Source organism: Ascaphus truei, unplaced genomic scaffold, assembly GCF_040206685.1.
Source record: "Ascaphus truei isolate aAscTru1 unplaced genomic scaffold, aAscTru1.hap1 HAP1_SCAFFOLD_436, whole genome shotgun sequence".
NCBI classification, from domain to species: domain Eukaryota; kingdom Metazoa; phylum Chordata; class Amphibia; order Anura; family Ascaphidae; genus Ascaphus; species Ascaphus truei.
Window position 1 is genome coordinate 165,227 of NW_027456767.1, and position 17,655 is coordinate 182,881.

At 48.5% G+C, this 17,655-nt stretch overlaps 1 protein-coding gene across 5 annotated transcripts in view; it reads left to right on the forward strand.

The window, feature by feature from the left end:
• Nucleotides 1–17,655, forward strand: part of LOC142484842 (importin-8-like) — a 104,276-nt gene that overhangs the window by 49,659 nt on the left and 36,962 nt on the right. For 4 of the 5 annotated variants that reach the window (XM_075584076.1, XM_075584073.1, XM_075584072.1 and 1 more), the window contains one exon: nucleotides 9,082–9,207. The exons of the other annotated variant lie outside the window; for it this stretch is intronic. In XM_075584076.1, the coding sequence (XP_075440191.1) occupies nucleotides 9,082–9,207 (126 nt within the window). The remainder of the gene's footprint in view (nucleotides 1–9,081; nucleotides 9,208–17,655) is intronic. 5 annotated transcript variants of the gene reach the window in all.

Below are 17,655 nucleotides of genomic sequence, written 5' to 3' on the forward strand. Positions count from 1 at the left end.
GCAATTTATACTGATCGCGGCACCAATTGCGTTGACTTCCCGGTGTGACGCGGGCACAAGACCTGTGTCGTGGCACCAATTGCATTGACTTCTGGGTGTATCATGTGACGCTAGCACATGACCCACGACCGGTAGACGCAGCACAAATGCATAGCCCATACCAGCGTGTGGCGTCACCGCGCAGGGGGACCAGAGGGGCGTGGCATGCTTGTCAAAGAAAGAACACGCAATGCCAAAACAAACCCCTGAGTCCGTATGGTGGAAAAGGCGCGTGACGTCACCACGTCGATTGGCACGTGACAGAACGTCACAATGCATTGTGCTGCTAGGCAACATGACCCCCACGGGTCAGAACCAGAAGAAACAAGTAAAACAAAACTTTATTAACATTAAACTATAACACTCTCAATGGTTACCTTTATGGATACACAAAGACATGTAAATAAAATCAAGTTACAAAAAATAAGATTAAAAACAATGAGTGATACTCAAATTACAACCTCAGATATTGGGTATCCATAAATCGTAATTACGAATCGTGCATTGCTTGTAATGGTTATGAAGAACATGAATATAAAGATGTTAAATAAAATAAGGTTACATGTAAATATAAACAGAACCTGTCACATAACATACATAAAGTTAATCAAAACCCCCGGAGAACAGAAAGTAAGTGAACAGAGACTGGGATGCGACTGATATCATTTTATAATTTTAGCTAAACCCATTGTTATTAAATACACAATAGATAATTGATTAACATATTATAACTCACAAGCATCAAATAGATGTACAGTTAATTATTATCCAGACAACCTGTGCTGTTGCCAATAACATAATACCAAGAGACCTTATGGAGAAACACTTTCAAATATCAAATAGAAGAGGCCCTATATCCCAGTCTGAATTCAGACCATGAGGGATACGGGTTTGTAAAGTAAAGATCCAATAGAGTTCTCTTCTATTAAGGATATTTAATCTGTTGCCTCCTCTAATCGGACAAGGTACATGTTCAATACCCAAAAATGACATGTTTTTTACATCGCCCATACCGCAATTGCTAAAATGTTGGGAAAATGTTGTACCATATTTTTGATCCATTAAAATAGCTTTATTTTATGGGAACGCATTCCTGGTGGTTTATTGCTGCATCATCAGCACTGGATATAGTGGTTCGTTTTTCCATCCCTCTTTCCATGCCATTCTATAGATCACCACTACTCTAAGTTTTCTTTTGGGGATATCTCCTTCAAAACGGGAAATGACTTGGATTAATGTCTTGTATATAATGTATAACCCTGTTCACTTGATGTAACTATGTATTTGTAACCATGTATTTCACATCATAACTCTGTGCCTAGGACATACTTGAAAACAAGAGGTAACGCTCAGTGTATTACTTCCTGGTAAAACATTTTATAAATAAATAAATCCAGTAACCACCAATTTTTTTCCTTCTGTCTATCTCTCTCCCACGGCAAATGAAATTCCAGTGCTTACCTAGGCTAATTTTTAGATCAGCGTATGCCATATACACACAGATCTTTTCTTGGTACAGTACGCTAAAGTATATTGGATTCTGCCTTTGAATTTTCTATGACCTTATTGCCAGGTATGCAGGGAATTATGGTTGACAAGTTCCTGACCCACCATTTAGTTTACCAAAATCAATCCTTACGTTCTCCTTTACTCGCTGTTGCACACTTCCCACCCAACCTCTCTCTAATTTTTCAAACACCTTGGATATGGACTTGCCCTATTCTGAAGTGTATGACACTGCACGCTTTAATCACCTCTCTCCAGAGCAAACTCTGAGTAGAGTTATGCATGCCTAATATTTATACAGTACTAGTATCCGTAATTCTAATTTATCGCTCCTCTTTCTATGCCACTAGGAATTGAAGGGAAAAAGCCCTGCCCAGTTGGGGGGTGGAGGTTTCATCTTTTAACAAATGAGAACCCAGCACCCTTTATATGGCTCCCTGCTCTCCTTTAAACCCCCATTTTTAGTTGTAACTGTCAAGGGGGTAGATTTGTTCCTCACAGGGTTTATTTTTTGGTACACTTTGCCTTTTGGTCTTCCCTGTTGCTAAGCAAAAGAGAAGATTTGGTTCCCTAGTGCCAAGATGCATCCGTCTGGTCAGTGGGGAAGAAGCGGATGTGTAGGGATGTAGTCAGGTTTACTGTCCCTGTGACTGCGAGAAATTACGTGTAAATCCCCAGCATTTATTTGCATTTTTGCGAACACAGTGACTTAGCTTCAAAACTGGAGTTTAGAGTCGGCCATAGTACTTTGCAGGAACAGGTAGGCGGTGCTAGTGTGTCTTAAATGTAAATTCAATGTAAGCCTTCCCTTATTCCCGTTCATTTCATACGAGATGATATATCTCATTTTATTTCAATGTAACCTACCACTTCTTCCCCTAAACTTCAGAAGACTTAAAAGTATTTTTAAAGTATGGCATGGTTTTATTAGAGTATAGGGAATGACAGTTTAAGGACAAGTAACGAAGACTTTGAATTATTTCAATCATTTTCAATTCTCTTACAAAAAAACTGTTGTCTTCAACGGATCGTCTTCTTTTAAAAAAAAATATTTTTATAGGTGATCATCATAAGAACCACAGAATCCATATTTAGTGTCCTGGAACTAGATTCCATATTCCTCTGTCTCCCCTTTCAGTTTATGGGATTCATTTCTTCCTTGTTCAGTTGGCTGTTATTTCCCCTGTCCCAGCAGCTTGTTGTATGAGAACATGCAACATTATTGCTACATGTTGTTGTTTCCTTAGACATTTCTGTGAGTTGCTATAGCAACCCCAGCCTTTCTCTCAAATGGGCTAGTCTGCTTTCTCCCCCTCTGCCTTGCCCACAGATGGTCTGTCCCCAGGCTATCTTGCTACCCAGAATACACTGGGGATTCCTTTTCCACCTTCTACACTGGCTGAGTGAGTACCCCTCCTGTAATTGCTCCAGTGGCAGGGCCGAATCCTTTTGACCTGCCCTTAACTACAAAGCACCCACAGAGAGACATTACACCAACATCTCTTCCACAAGTGCCTGTCTTTATTGCTGCTTTCCCTAAATAAAGTGAAGAAAAGATACAGGACTTGTTGTGCTTTAGAAAGAGGGCCGAGTTGAACCTATCTGGGCGAATCATCCTACACATGACCCTGGCCTCCAGAATAGTGAAAAGGAAGACCGTGTGTTTTGGAAATATACATACAGGAGCTGCTACTCTAAGACTTTATGCTAACACAGTACAGTCACTGCACACAGCCTGCAGCAGCCTTTCAAACAGCAAGCAGCTTGCACTGCACACAAGCCTACAAACTCAGTCAAGGCAGCAGCACTGCACTCAGACTGCAATATACACAGAACTTTGATTGTCTTTTCTCTGTTTGAGCCACTCTCTGCACAGCTCCATAGTGAAGAGCTACCATCTCACCTACCCCTGCGCATGTCTCCTTGCTGACGCCACCAAGGGCCACGCCACCGGACACCCGCCAGGACACGGTTCAGAGCCACCGGACACCTGTGAGTACAGCCACCCCTACGCTGAACGCTGCAGGACACCGCTCGGCATCATCTGAGACAGTCGCCCATCTCTGACACAGGTAAAAGACCACACGCCACACGCACTGGCTAAAGGCCTACACACACCTACAGCATGGCAGAACTCAGAGCCTCACCTGATATCACACAGGAGAGTGATCACTCGGACACAGAGACCACTGCGCAACTGCAACAGGCGCAGGCAGACGCAAGGCCTAAACGGACAGTCACAGTGACACAAAAGCCCCGCGAAAAATATGAGACTGACATTGAAGCGCACCGTGCTAAATTAGAGTTGGCCTGGGAAACAACCACACTTGGGATATGCAATGTCGCCGGCGCTGGTAACTATGTACAACAGCTCAAGCAGGCAATAACTCAATTGAAGATAGATCACTTGCGCTATCAAGCAGTGTCACAGGCATTTTTCACCTATCTAACAAGAACTAACACGGAAGATAGCCTGCGAGAACGCGACCTGCAAAAGGCGATCGACCTAGAACGTGATGGCATCATGCAGACCACCATGACGGACGCCCAAAGCGAGAGAAAAGAGCTCCTCCTGGAGACTGCGTCACAGCGCTCAAGCACATCCAGACACTCATCAAGGTCAGCAAGATCAGCGCAATCTAACGCATCCAGTGCAAGCACAAACCCAAGGCGCGAGCCGCCGCAGAGGCCGCACGTGCCAGGGCTGAATATAGTCGAAGAGAGGCAACCGTAAGAGCAGGAAGAGCGCGCATAGAAGAGGAGCAGACAGCCGGCGCTAATGCCGCAGCCACCACGCGTAGGAAAGCCGAATTCGATGCGGAACTAGTGGCACTTAATCAAAAGAAAGAAGCCGCCACCGCCATAGCCCAAGCTGAAGTCCTAGAAGCAGCCGCGCAACAGGACAGCGGGGAGCAACCGTACAGACGGATAGCCTCAGAGGATCCAGCCCAACGCACTGAAGACTACGTAAGGAGCCTCTTCAGTGTAAACACCAGCGCACCATCTCAACACGGAGGGAGTGACTCCACAGACACCGAAGACTTGCTAGGTCCATGAGGAGAAGACGCTGTTCCTTCAGTGGGACATGCTGCCTGGGATAGCCACAGCCGCAACAGCGATCCACACGCCAGCGCGCACACGGATGCACCACAACAGGCTCGCAATCCAGGTACACCCACACAGGAGAACACAGCCCCTCACACTGACCAGCAGCCATCACGCGTCCACGCCAAGGAAGAGGCGACCGCACGGACCCTCCCAGCAACTACCTCAGAACGCGACCAACATGCCGATGCCTCCGGCGTGACCTGGTGCAAACAGGACTCATCGGCTTCGACGAGCGCCCTGAGAACTACCGGATGTGGAAGTTCACGTTCAACAGCTTGGGCTTCTCGGCAATGGAAGAGCTCAACCAGCTATTCAAGTTCCTGGGGAACGAATCCAGGGAGCACGCAAAGAGACTTCGGTCAGCAAACGCGAACCAACCCCAAGTAGGCCTTGACCTAGTGTGGGAAAGGCTAGAAGAGTGCTACGGTAGCCCCGAAGCAGTCGAGGATTCGCTCTTCAAAAGAGTCGACAGCTTCCCCAAGATCACAACTAGAGACTACTCGAAGTTACGAGAGCTCGGAGACCTGCTGCAAGAGCTGGAGTTTGCAAGGAAAGACCATTCCTTAACAGGTCTCAACGTCTTGGACTCAGCTCGTGGAGTGAGACCCATCTTGGAGAAGCTACCCTACAACCTCCAAGAAAAATGGATTTCCCAAGGCTCCAAATACAAAAGGGAGAAGCAAGTCGCCTTCCCCCCCATTCTCATTCTTCTTGAGCTTCATTCGCGAAGCGGCAAGGACAAGGAACGATCCCAGTTTCATCTTAGGTGCGCAAACCACACACAGTGCGAGCTGCCTGAGGAATGAGAGACCAGTGGCGAGATACGGTAACACTCAAACGCCCATCTCGGTCCACAGGACGGACGTGCCTCCCACGACCCAAACTACTCCCGATCAGTCGGTCGCCAGAGACGAGGAACCAAGGGACCCAAACAGGGAATGTCCCATACACAAGAAGCCACACCCACTTAACAAGTGCTTTGGGTTCAGTATGAAGTCCCTAGAGGAACGTAAGAGGTTACTTGGAGAATTCAGAGTTTGCTTCAGATGCTGCGGTTCCACGACTCACCTAGCCAGAGACTCTAAAGAAGAAATCAAATGTACAGTGTGCAAAAGTGACAAGCACGTAACATCTTTACATCCAGAGGCGCTGACACTCCACCAACTCAACAACCCATCCTCCGTAGCGGAGCATGGCGGGGAGGAAGGAGGAGAGACAACATCCGTCACGTCTCGGCGCACTGAGGTTTGCGGAAAAGAAAGTGACAAAATGTCCTGCTCCAAAATATGCCTTGTTGCAGTGCACCCCCAGTGTCAACCTGAGAAGGCTATTCGAATGTATGCAATCCTCGACGACCAAAGCAACAGATCATTGGCGAAGACAGAGTTCTTCAACCTATTCAACTTACAAGACAATGCCTCACCCTACACCCTCAGAACCTGTGCAGGGTCAACAGGGAGAAGAGCAAGCGGTTACGTCATATGTTCAGTGGATAACAGAATGAAGATGGCTCCCCCCACACATCACGTGCAACCACATGGCCACAAACAGGGACGAGATTCCCACACCAGACGTGGCACGCCATTACCCGCACCTCAGAGGAATAGCCAACGACATCCCGCCGGTAGAACAAGGCGCCAAGATCTTGCTGCTGCTCGGTAGGGACATCTTGAGGATACATAAAGTCTGTAATCAGCATAACGGACTCCACAACGCACCATACGCCCAAAGACTTGACCTAGGTTGGGTGATAGTGGGCAACGCGTGCACTGACAAAGAGCACGGACAAGACTATGTTGACGCCCGCAGAACGGTGATAACAGAATGTGGACACACATCCCTCTCTGAACCATGTGTTGGCCATCTCCAAGTGACAGGAGGGCCAAGTGAAGAGAAGAGACAAGGTCATACCCTTGATCGACAAGAACATCCTTACATCAAGGGGATGTGACAATGGCCTAGGATGCTTAGTGGTTCAGACAACCAAGGATGATGAGTCGACTCCACTGAAGGAAGAAAGTAACCTCCCAAAGGTGACCAACAAAGGGATCGTCCAAAAGACAATAAACAAGCGGACGATCCTCCCGCGGGCAATGGCACGGCTAAGATGTACAGTTGTTCCTCTCCACTGAGTAACAAGCGACAAAGCAGCCAGCTGTCACGGCTGGCATAGCCGCAAAAGATTGCGCCCTACAGGTGAAGCCACAGTGTCAAAAAGACTGTCCTCTCACACGTCAAAGAGACAGTCGCAGAGTCATTTCACAAAGGAATTTACAAGGACAAAAGAGACTGCTGTTCGTCATGTCCAGGGAGAGAACAACCTCCTAACGGCAGTTAACAAAGAGGCACAAAAGATGATGGCAAACGCCAACCTAAGATTGCACAAAATAGCTGCCAATAGTGCCATAGTGATGAAGTCGTTCCACGCAGATGATCGCGCAAACGAACTCAAGAATTTGGACCTGGGGGCCGACACGCCTCCCATACAGCGGAGCCTGGGAATTAGCTGGAATCTTAAAACAGATACATTTATGTTCCAGGTAGCCATCGAGGAAAAACCCTACACACAACGCGGAGTCCTGTCCACTATTGACAGTCCTTACAACCCGCTAGGATTTGTAACTCCTGTCACTATACAAGGCAAGTCTCTCCTCAGAGAAATGTCCTTCGAGAAGCAGGACTGGGACACCCCACTACCTCCAGAAAGACGGAAAGAGTGGGAAACGTGGAAGTATTCCTTGAAGACTCTTGAACATCTTCAGATCCCACACACTCGCCTATATCTCTCACCGCTACACACAGCAAAGAGCTTTGCCTGTTCTCAGATACCTCCACAAAGGCCATGGCAGCGGTGGCCTACCTAAAAACCACGGGCGTGGGTGGCAGTTACCATATCAGGTTCATCCTTGGCAAGGCTAAGCTGGCGCCACAACCCGACCACACTATACCCAGACTCGAGCTATGTGGCGCAGTGTTAGCGGCAGAACTGGCAGAACTTTTCGAAAACGAGATGGACTGCAAACCAGATGCTGTCAGATTCTACACAGATAGCAAGGTGGTACTGGGCTACATATGCAACAAGAAAAGAAGATTCTACGTATACGCGACCAACCGTGGAGAAAGAATCAGGAAGTCGACCCAACATGGAATTGTTAAAACCTTTTTAAGGCCCACCACAGAGATTATCCTCCTAATGCCTAAATCGAACTATAACAAGGAAGAACTGACTACCAGTTCTGTGGACTCTGAGAGACATTGTGGTGCATCAAGCTAACCTAGAGCTGTGCATTCGCTTACCGAGATGGCAAAGGACTTCAAGCTGGTGGTACAGGCCAGTATCCCATCGTTATGTGCAGTGTTCGACAAACCTACACATTTGCTCGCCCCGGGCGAGTGGATTTAACCCCCGGGCGAGTAAATATTGGCCCAAGCAGCACACGTTTGGTACTAGGTGGCGAGTAGATTTTTTTGTGATTTGTCAACCACTGGTTATGTGGACATGAATTTTGCATTGTTATGTTATATTGTTCATATGTTCCACATATACCTAGAATATAGTGGTATCTCCAGATACCAGACGGGGAGTGTCCTGGAACTAGATTCCATATTCCTCTGTCTCCCCTTTCAGTTTATGGGATTCATTTCTCCTTTGTTCAGTTGGCTGTTATTTCCCCTGTCCCAGCAGCTTGCTGTATGAGAACATGCAACATTATTGCTACATGTTGTTGTTTCCTTAGACATTTCTGTGAGTTGCTATAGCAACCCCAGCCTTTCTCTCTAATGGGCTAGTCTGCTTTCTCCCCCTCTGCCTTGCCCACAGATGGTCTGTCCCCCAGCTATCTTGCTACCCAGAATACATTGGGGCTTCCTTTTCCACCTTCTACACTGGCTGAGTGAGTACCCCTCCTGTAATTGCTCCAGTGGCAGGGCCGAATCCTTTTCACCTGCCTTTAACTACAAAGCACCCACAGAGAGACATTATTCAATCACCAACATCTCTTCCACAAGTGCCTGTCTTTATTGCTGCTTTCCCTAAATAAAGTGAAGAAAAGATACAGGACTTGTTGTGCTTTAGAAAGAGGGCCGAGTTGAACCTATCTGGGCTAATCATCCTACACATGACCCTGGCCTCCAGAATATTTAGAGACCAAGAAATGTTGCGTCCATCACATGTCTTTCAACTGCTGAGTCAGTCAGAAAGCACCCATGGAATGAGTTTGTTCTGCGACAGAAAGAAGGGATCTATTGATCTGTTGATTCTGTCCACAGGGTTACACAGATGGAACCTATGACCCATGAAAGCAGTCGCTGCAATGTGACACACTGATATAAACAGACGGGACTTCCTATTGACTTCTATAGCTAGGATTTGGTGAGATTAAAGTGTTAATTGGTTCTATCTTTGTGAATTCCTTTTATTTCTTGCAGAGTTTTATGAGGAGATCCTGTCTTTGGCATACAGTCTGACCAACCAGACCATCTCCTCTCAGATGTGGCAGCTTCTAGGCATCTTGTTTGAAGTCTTTCAGAGGGATTGCTATGAATACTTTACAGGTTCGAGATAATTCAGGTTTCGTTTATTTGCCCTTGTCTAGCTGATCAATTTTTTTTCTAAACTGTTTATTTGCAAGATTTCGGGCTTACAGAAGAGAAGGGTAATGGGACCCAACATAAATTATAGTAGTAAGATATTTATACAAAAAGACCAAGGGGAGGGTAAACGGGAAGGAAAAAGGGATAAAAACAAATCGGTCCAAGTAAGGCAGCGGCGTGTAGTATAAGTAAAAAGTGCCTCCTCGGGGCCTGATGAAGCTGCACATCGTGGTGTTTGTATGCGTGACCTACGGAATACTTGGCAGCAGAGACCCGTCCACCTTAAAGAGAGGAGTCACTTTTTTTACTTTTACTACAAGCTGGCAGGCTTCTGAGTCCTAATTTGGACCTAATTTGTCTGATATAAAGTCCGCATTGATGCTCGGGAGGACACTTCTTTCCCTGAGAGATGGTTAGAGTTGTTTCAAAATGGTGATGCTAAGAGACTCGCAAGTATTCTCAAATTTGAATTGTTTGCCTACCGCGCTGTCCCTTGCACTGAGACTTGCCTCTCTGAACCCCTAAATTACAATCGGGATGTAAAGACTTACTTTATTTGACTGTTTTCTTGTTTGGAATCATTCATCTTTTTAGTTTTCCTTCACGCATATCTGCAATCCACAATATTCTGGGTCAGTTTGAGTGACGTTATCCAGGCCAATTTCAATTTGCTATTCCCTACGAGGATGGCTGATGCATTTCCTTCCAAGGATCTGAGTCTTTATTCTGGTGGCCGTGCTGATATTACTTTCTTTCTTCTCTCTGGTTTATCGTCTTGCATGCACGGACGCTATATTTGGGTCTCCCATTATTGTTTGCAGTTGACACTTATGAGTTCTGTTATCGTGCTGTTTTTGTATGTATGTCTTTATATAGCGCTATTAATGTACGTAGCGCTTCACAGTAGTAATACAAACGGCAATCATATAAATAACAAAAAATATAAATAACACGATGGGAATAAGTGCTTCAGACATAAAAGTAACATTTAGGAAAAGGAGTCCCTGCTCCAAAGAGCTTACAATCAAATTGATTACAAGCAGTGGCTAAAAAGTCTTTAACATCACCTGCAGTACCCTCCGTTCGTTGATCCACGTGTAGTGAGTCAAACCGGCTTCTGCTGCGGACGTCAGGGAGATGTGCGCGCACAATCTCCTCCTGATACTCAAATCCCGCGGGAGTTGGCGGCCGGGGATGAGACTGGATAGTGTGGCGGATGACTCCTTCCTAATTTATCTATTGGCACTGGTCTATAAATGTGGTTTTGTATCAGTAAAGTGCTAACCCCTGAGGAAGTCGCATGCAGCGACGAAAGGCGTAGGGAAGGAGTCATATTGGACTTTAAACTATATATTTTTCATCCAAGTACTTTTGGCATTCATCCGCCACACTTTGGAGCCCGTCCGCTTTGTTTATCCACATATAATTAGTGAATAGAGCAGAGCCTGCTGTGCGGGTATCCAGTCTCATCCCCGGCCGCCAACTCTCGCAAGCTTTGAGTATTAGGAGGAGATTGTGCGCGCGCATCTCCCTGACGTCCGCAGCAGGAGCCGGTTTGACACACTACACGTGGATCAATGAACAAAGGGTCCTGCGGGTGATGTTAAAGACTTTTTAACCACTGCTTGTAATCAATTTTTATATTGTAAGTGTCCTTATTCTATCAGCATATACCTTCATTAATATATATATATAGATGATAGATAGAGAGAGATAGAGATAGAGATACATATGTATGTGTATGTGTGTATATGTATATATATGTATAATACAAATAAGACTGCGCCTTGTAATGTGAACCAATCCCCAGCTGTATCCTCGTCCGGTGCATGAGTATATCTCAAACGCTTGTTTTAATTTGTTGTTTGTGAGTTAGCATTTGGTTGGATTTTTTTAGGGAAATAAATGTGTATTTTTTTGGACATATTGCACTAGGATCGGGCGCATTCTTTTTTGTGTTTTTGTACTATATATATATATATATATATATATATATATATATATATATATATATATATATATATATATATACTGAGTTAAGTTATGGTGAGTAAAAAAAGTGACAAAAACCCTCCACAGGAGAGCAAATATGCAAATATTAACTGTATGCTCATCTGCATGTCTTAGGCAGGTCTGCAACCCCGCCTTTCCCTATTATCACCCAGCATACAGCACTTCCACTGCAGCAAGGGATTCTGGGAAATGACATGCAAATGAGCACACAGTGTCACTTTTTGCCTCAATAACCATTTTTAACATGGTTCCCTATAGGCTTAAGCTTGCTGCATGGTCACAGCTTTGAGCACAGCCAGGGTTAAGGTGCATACCCAGAAAACCACCCACAGACAGCTTTTATTTTTTTGTTTTAAAAATTCTTTTATTATGCAGCGAATCTTTACAACAAGATTATAACAGTACATCATTTTCCAAACGGAAAAAAAACCGCGACGTTAACAACGGCGCAGTGCATATCCCACACAACTCACATACATTTTTATTAATGGTTTCCCCAAAAGTAAAAAAACTGTGACGAACACGGCGGTGCAGTGCATTTATACGTATGCACCGCACCACAGACATGACATATCATACACACATTATCTCTAACTTTATTGCACAGAAAAACTTTTGGGAAGGGGGGGGGGGGGTGGGGAGGGGGGGTTTAGTCCTCCTCCTCAGGGCCGTCAAAGATGGAATAGTCCTTGAGCAGGCTGTGGAGCAGCCTGCGACAGTCCTGTACCGACATCCTCTTCTTCCCCTTGATCAAACGTTCCCTGGCGAATAGTAAAACGTCCTTGAAACAGCACATTAGACGCCAACCGGCTTCGATTGCGTCCTCTGTGTGTGTTCCTGTGAAAAGTCCGTGGAACACGGAGTAGTACGTGACGCACTTCCTCGGTATACAGTCCTTTAAGTCAGTGTCCAGCGCGCGCAGCAAGGCCTGCGCAAAGGGGCAGTTCCAGAAGAGGTGTATGATGCTTTCCTCCACTGGGTTGCACCTGGGGCAGTGCCTCACGAGGCTGAGTTTACTCTGGTACTTGTCCGCATTCACAGGGAGTCCCCCGTGTATGGCCTGCCAAGCAATGTCTTTGTTCATTAGTCTTTTCGATGCCACATTCCTCCACACCGTTCCAAAGGTGTTTGGGTGGAGACCTGGGACCGATTCCATGATGTCTTTAGCCCTGATCATTTTGTAGATGACCTTGGGCTTCCACAGGTCTGGTTTTACTCCCTCCAGATTGTTCTGCCTCATAAACTTCTTCACGTCCTTGTAGAACCAGGGCGTGCGCCAGCTGTAAGGGATGGAGCTGTCCCACTTGTCCCACCCCAGTGCTCTCCAGAGCGGCAGGAGTAGGAGGCGGGACATGGAGTAGCCAGAGGAGTCTTTGTCGCAGTCTCTCAGGGTGATCCGCACGCAGTTGCTTACAAAGAAGGCGCGCAGCATAGTGGGGATGTCGGGGATTCCTCTACCCCCCTTGTGCGGCTCTTTGTACATCACCTCGCGCTTTCTCCTCTCAAACTTGGCCCCCCAGACAAAGCGGAACACTGCCATGGAGATCTCCTGGCAGGTTCTGGTCGAAGGCGGGTATGCCTGGGCCACGTACTGCAGGACAGGGAGGATCTCGTTCAGCAGTACCAGCTTTTTCCCCTCAATGGTGAGGGGTCTGAGGCGCCACAATCCGATCTTCTGCTTCACCCTGTTCAGCCTCTCGTTCCAGCTCTTCAGGGCAGCGGCCTCGCTCCCCACACCAAACCAGACTCCAAGGATTTGAATGAGGCCTGCTCTGATGGGGAAGGGGAGGGGGTCGGCAGTCAGGTTCCAAAGCCCAAATAGCTTGGTCTCTGACTTCCCGCAGTTGACTTTTGCTCCTGAAGCTTTCCCGAAATCCTCGCACGTCTGGACCAGCGTCTTCACCGACCGGCTATCTGCGCAGAAGATGGTGACGTCATCCATGTAGAGCGAGCACTTCACTTCGCGTCTCTGGGGTCCTGGCACGACGATCCCTCTGATCTCTGCGTCTCGTCTGATGCACTGGGCGAAGAGCTCTATACAACAGACAAAAAGGAGAGGTGAAAGAGGGCAGCCCTGCCTAACCCCTGAGAGGACAGGGAAGGGGTTAGTCTTCCATCCGTTCACGATCACCACACTGCAAATGTCAAGGTACATCAGGTTAACATAAGAACAGAACATCTCCCCCATCCCATACTCACGCAGCACCCTGCCCATGAAATCATGGGAGACACGGTCGAAGGCCTTTTCCTGATCAAGGGTGACCAGGGCTGCGTGTACACGGCGGTCTTTGATGTAGTGGACTGCGTCTCTGATTAGGGCGAGGCTGTCTGCGATCCTGCGTCCAGGGATGCCGCACGTCTGGTCTGGGTGAATGATCTGGCTGATGACCTTCTTCAGTCTGTTCGCTAGGACTTTTGCTAGGATCTTGTAGACCGCGTTCAGGAGCGAGATGGGACGCCAGTTCTTGAGGTCGCACCTCTCCCCCTTCCGTTTGTACAAGAGCGTCAGCATTCCTTCCCTCAGCGTTGGGGGCATCCTACCTTCTGCTTCCAGTTCCCTGTAAAGCTCGAGCAGGTCCGGGCCGATCAGGTCCCACAGCTTCGTGTATAACTCAGCTGGGATACCATCTCTGCCCGGCGTCCTACCCGTCTTAAAGGATTTGGTTGCAGCGTGGAGCTCCTCCAGCGTCAGCGGGGCGTTCATGGCTGCTTTTCCTGCCGGGTCAATGGTGTTTGTAATCCCTGACAGGAATTTGTCAGCCTGGTCTCGGTCTGATGCTTTTGGGGAGTAGAGGTCTTCATAGAAATCTTTCACGACTCCCATGACTTCCTCCTTCCCTTGCTGCACGTTGCCATCTTTGTCTCGCAGCTCCCTCAGGGGCATGTGGGCAGAGTGGAGTTTCTTGAAGAAGAAGGCATTGAATTTCTCCCCCCTCTCAAGGTTCTCCACCTTGGAACGGAAGATGATTCGTCTGGATTCCTCCTCAAAGTGCTTTTGCAGGCTCTCCTTGGTTTCCTCCAGGTCGTCATCCACGTTCCATCCGCAGCGTTTGAGGTCATGCAGGGACTGCAGCTTGCGCTGCAGGCCCTCGAACTCCCCCTTCCTCTCACACGCCAGGCGTCTGCCTTTTGCCTGCAGGAAGCAGCAGATCCTTATCTTCGTGAATTCCCACCACTCTGCAGTGCTGGGGAAACAGGCCTTTTCTTCTTTCCATGCTGTGTATGCTGTTCTCAGCTCCTCCATGATCTCCTCCCTTTCCAGCAGTGCGCAGTTCAGCTTCCAGGATCCTGGCCCTGGGGGGAAACCTCCTCCCAGGCGCCCCTGGAGATGAATGGCTCTGTGGTCAGAGAAATGTACTGCGACCATGGAGTGCGTTTGAGGTCATGCAGGGACTGCAGCTTGCGCTGCAGGCCCTCGAACTCCCCCTTCCTCTCACACGCCAGGCGTCTGCCTTTTGCCTGCAGGAAGCAGCGGATCCTTATCTTCGTGAATTCCCACCACTCTGCAGTGCTGGGGAAACAGGCCTTTTCTTCTTTCCATGCTGTGTATGCTGTTCTCAGCTCCTCCATGATCTCCCTTTCCAGCAGTGCGCAGTTCAGCTTCCAGGATCCTGGCCCTGGGGGGAAACCTCCTCCCAGGCGCCCCTGGAGATGAATGGCTCTGTGGTCAGAGAAATGTACTGCGACCATGGAGTGCTGTCTGTGCTGTACCTGCTTGGTGGTGAACAGGAAGTCAATCCGAGAACGCACGTAACCATTTGGGTGGCACCAAGAGTAGTTTGCGGCACCTGCTCCCATAGATCCCACTGCGTCCTTCAGGGATGCCTCCCCAATCATCGCCATGAGTAGCCTGGACGTCACATCTATCTTTGCTGATTTGCTGGGGGGCACGCGCCCCCCCACCTCAATCGTGCAGTTGAAATCCCCACCCATCACCACTGCCCTGGAGGTTGCGAGCCAATGGCGAAGGTGCTGGAAAAGTTCCAAGCGCTCATTTCTCCGGGGGGCGGCGTTCACATTGATGAGCCTAATCGGCCCCTGCCCACGAACCGTCTACGACCAGTAGTCTGCCGCAGACGAGTTCATGGACAGAATCAGCAGTGAAACATCCCCCCCGGATCAAAATGGCTACACCCGCGTTCCTGCACCCGTTCCCCCCAGACCAGTAGGAGGGGCCGTGAGACCACTGCCCGCTCAGGTGCCTGTAGGATCGAGAAAAAGGTAAGGCACATTCCTGTAGCATATACACATCACATTTCTGTAAAGAAAGGAATGTTAGTACTCTGGCACGTCTCATCCGCTCCCCTATGCTCCTTACGTTAATGGAGAAAATGTTAAAAGACGCCATTAGTTTGGGGATAAAGGGTTGGACAGACATGCAGTGATACTAGTTACCATCCTCGCTGGCGTGGGTGGTCTTGTTGATCTCCTCGCACAGCTGGACTAGCAGATCCATGGTTTGCCCAAGGTTGTCATGGAGGAGGAGGGTCTCTGCTGCCTCTCGCCCCTCTCTTATGAGCTCTTCCACGGTCACCAGTGTCTCGCTAGGTGGCTGTTCTAAAATGGCCGCCTGCTCCTCTGCAATGGCTGCCTCCTGCATCTCTGCTTCCTCCTCCTCCAGGTCGCTTTCAAGGTCACTGTCAGCATCGCTGGAAGTGGGTGAGTCGCCGATTTGCATTTGGGCTCTCTTCTGCTCCAGCCTCTGGTGCGGGCTATCCGTCTCAGGGGCTCTCCTCTTTATTCCCTGCTTCTCTGTTCCGGTCTGGGCTATAGGGGCGGTATCTGTAGCAAGGGAGGAAGAGGGAGGGGGTGCAACAGCCTCGGGGCTGGGGAGAGGTGTTACAGAGGGAGGGGCTGCAGCCTCATGGAGCGTGGGGGGGGCTGCAATGGAGGGTTGGGAGGAGGGGGTGGTGGGTGGGCGGGGAGGGTGGGGGTTGCAGCAGCAGTGGGTGTGGGAGGGAGTGTTGCTGCAGGGGTGAGGGTGGGAAGGGGTGGGGTGGGGGCTGCTACTGAAGGGGCAGCGGGCGCTGCTTGGGTGGCCTCCTTTTCCCTTTGCTCCTTCTGATACTTACCCCCTTGTGCCTTTACGGGTTGGTTTGCAGGGGGCTTCTTGGCTGCCTTCTGGGTTGCTGTCAGGGGCGCACCCGGTGTTGCGCCTTTCGCCGCGGCCTCTGCGTAGCTCCTGACCCTCAGCTGGCAGTCCCGGAACATGTGGGTTGTCTCTCTGCACAGGTCGCAGGTTTTCTGGCGGGGACAATCCTTTGTTTCGTGTCCGGTGTTCTTGCAGTTTCTGCAGGCTTTCAGGGTGCACTGTTTCCACTGATGCCCCAGGTTCCCGCAATTACCGCAGGTCTGGGGCTGGTCAGGGTAAAAGATCCTCCCTGAGCTGCCCGCAGGTGAAAAACTGGGAGGGAGGTGGTGCAGCCGATCTGCCGCTTCTGGATTTGGCCACAAGCGAACTACCATGCTCCACTTTCCCACCCAGTACCCCAACTGACCCTACGCGTTTCATCCGTCTCAGCGAATTTCATCGGGATGAAACGCGTAGGGTCACGTGGTACAGGAACTACGGTGGCCGAACAGCCCAGGCTCCAGAGCAGAGACGTCAGTCCAGGAGTATCCTGCAATACGATCGGTGGAAGATTGACTGCAGCCAGAAGCACCTATTATTCCAACTGAGGTGAAAAAGAAAGGTTTTACTGGCAGCACATCCCACAGCAGAGCTGATTTACAGCGGCAGTATCTGTATGCAGACGGAGGACAGCTGTGATATCTGGTCGTCGGCATGGTGCATGGGCTTGTCCCATAAATTGCTTGATTTTATTTGACAAAGTGTGAGCAGGCAATCGTCTGTTCATGGCAAATTAAAACCCTTTATTATCTGATTTTATACAAGGATCGGGCGCTTTTTCTTTCTTTTCATATATATATATATATATATATCACACACACCCCACACCCCACACCCCACACCACCACACACACCCCACACCACACCACACACCACACCACACACCACACCACACACCACACCACACACCACACCACACACCACACCACACACACACACCACACACACACACCACACACACACACACCACACACACACACACCACACACACCACACACACAAAGTGATTAAAGTAGCGCCAATCTTATAACAATAAATATATATGTGAAAATGAAGGAATAATTCAAAATACCTATAAAATACAAATAAAACCATTAATAGTGAAATAGTTGCACACTAGAAAAAACAACCAAGTAAACAGTAGTAATAACGTGAAATATTCAAAGTCCAATGTCCAATCCCTAAGGTAAGTCCTGAAAGGTGACAACAGGACAATATACAGGATCCAGAGGTCCACGGCATCTCTCAAATGGAAGAACCAGTTC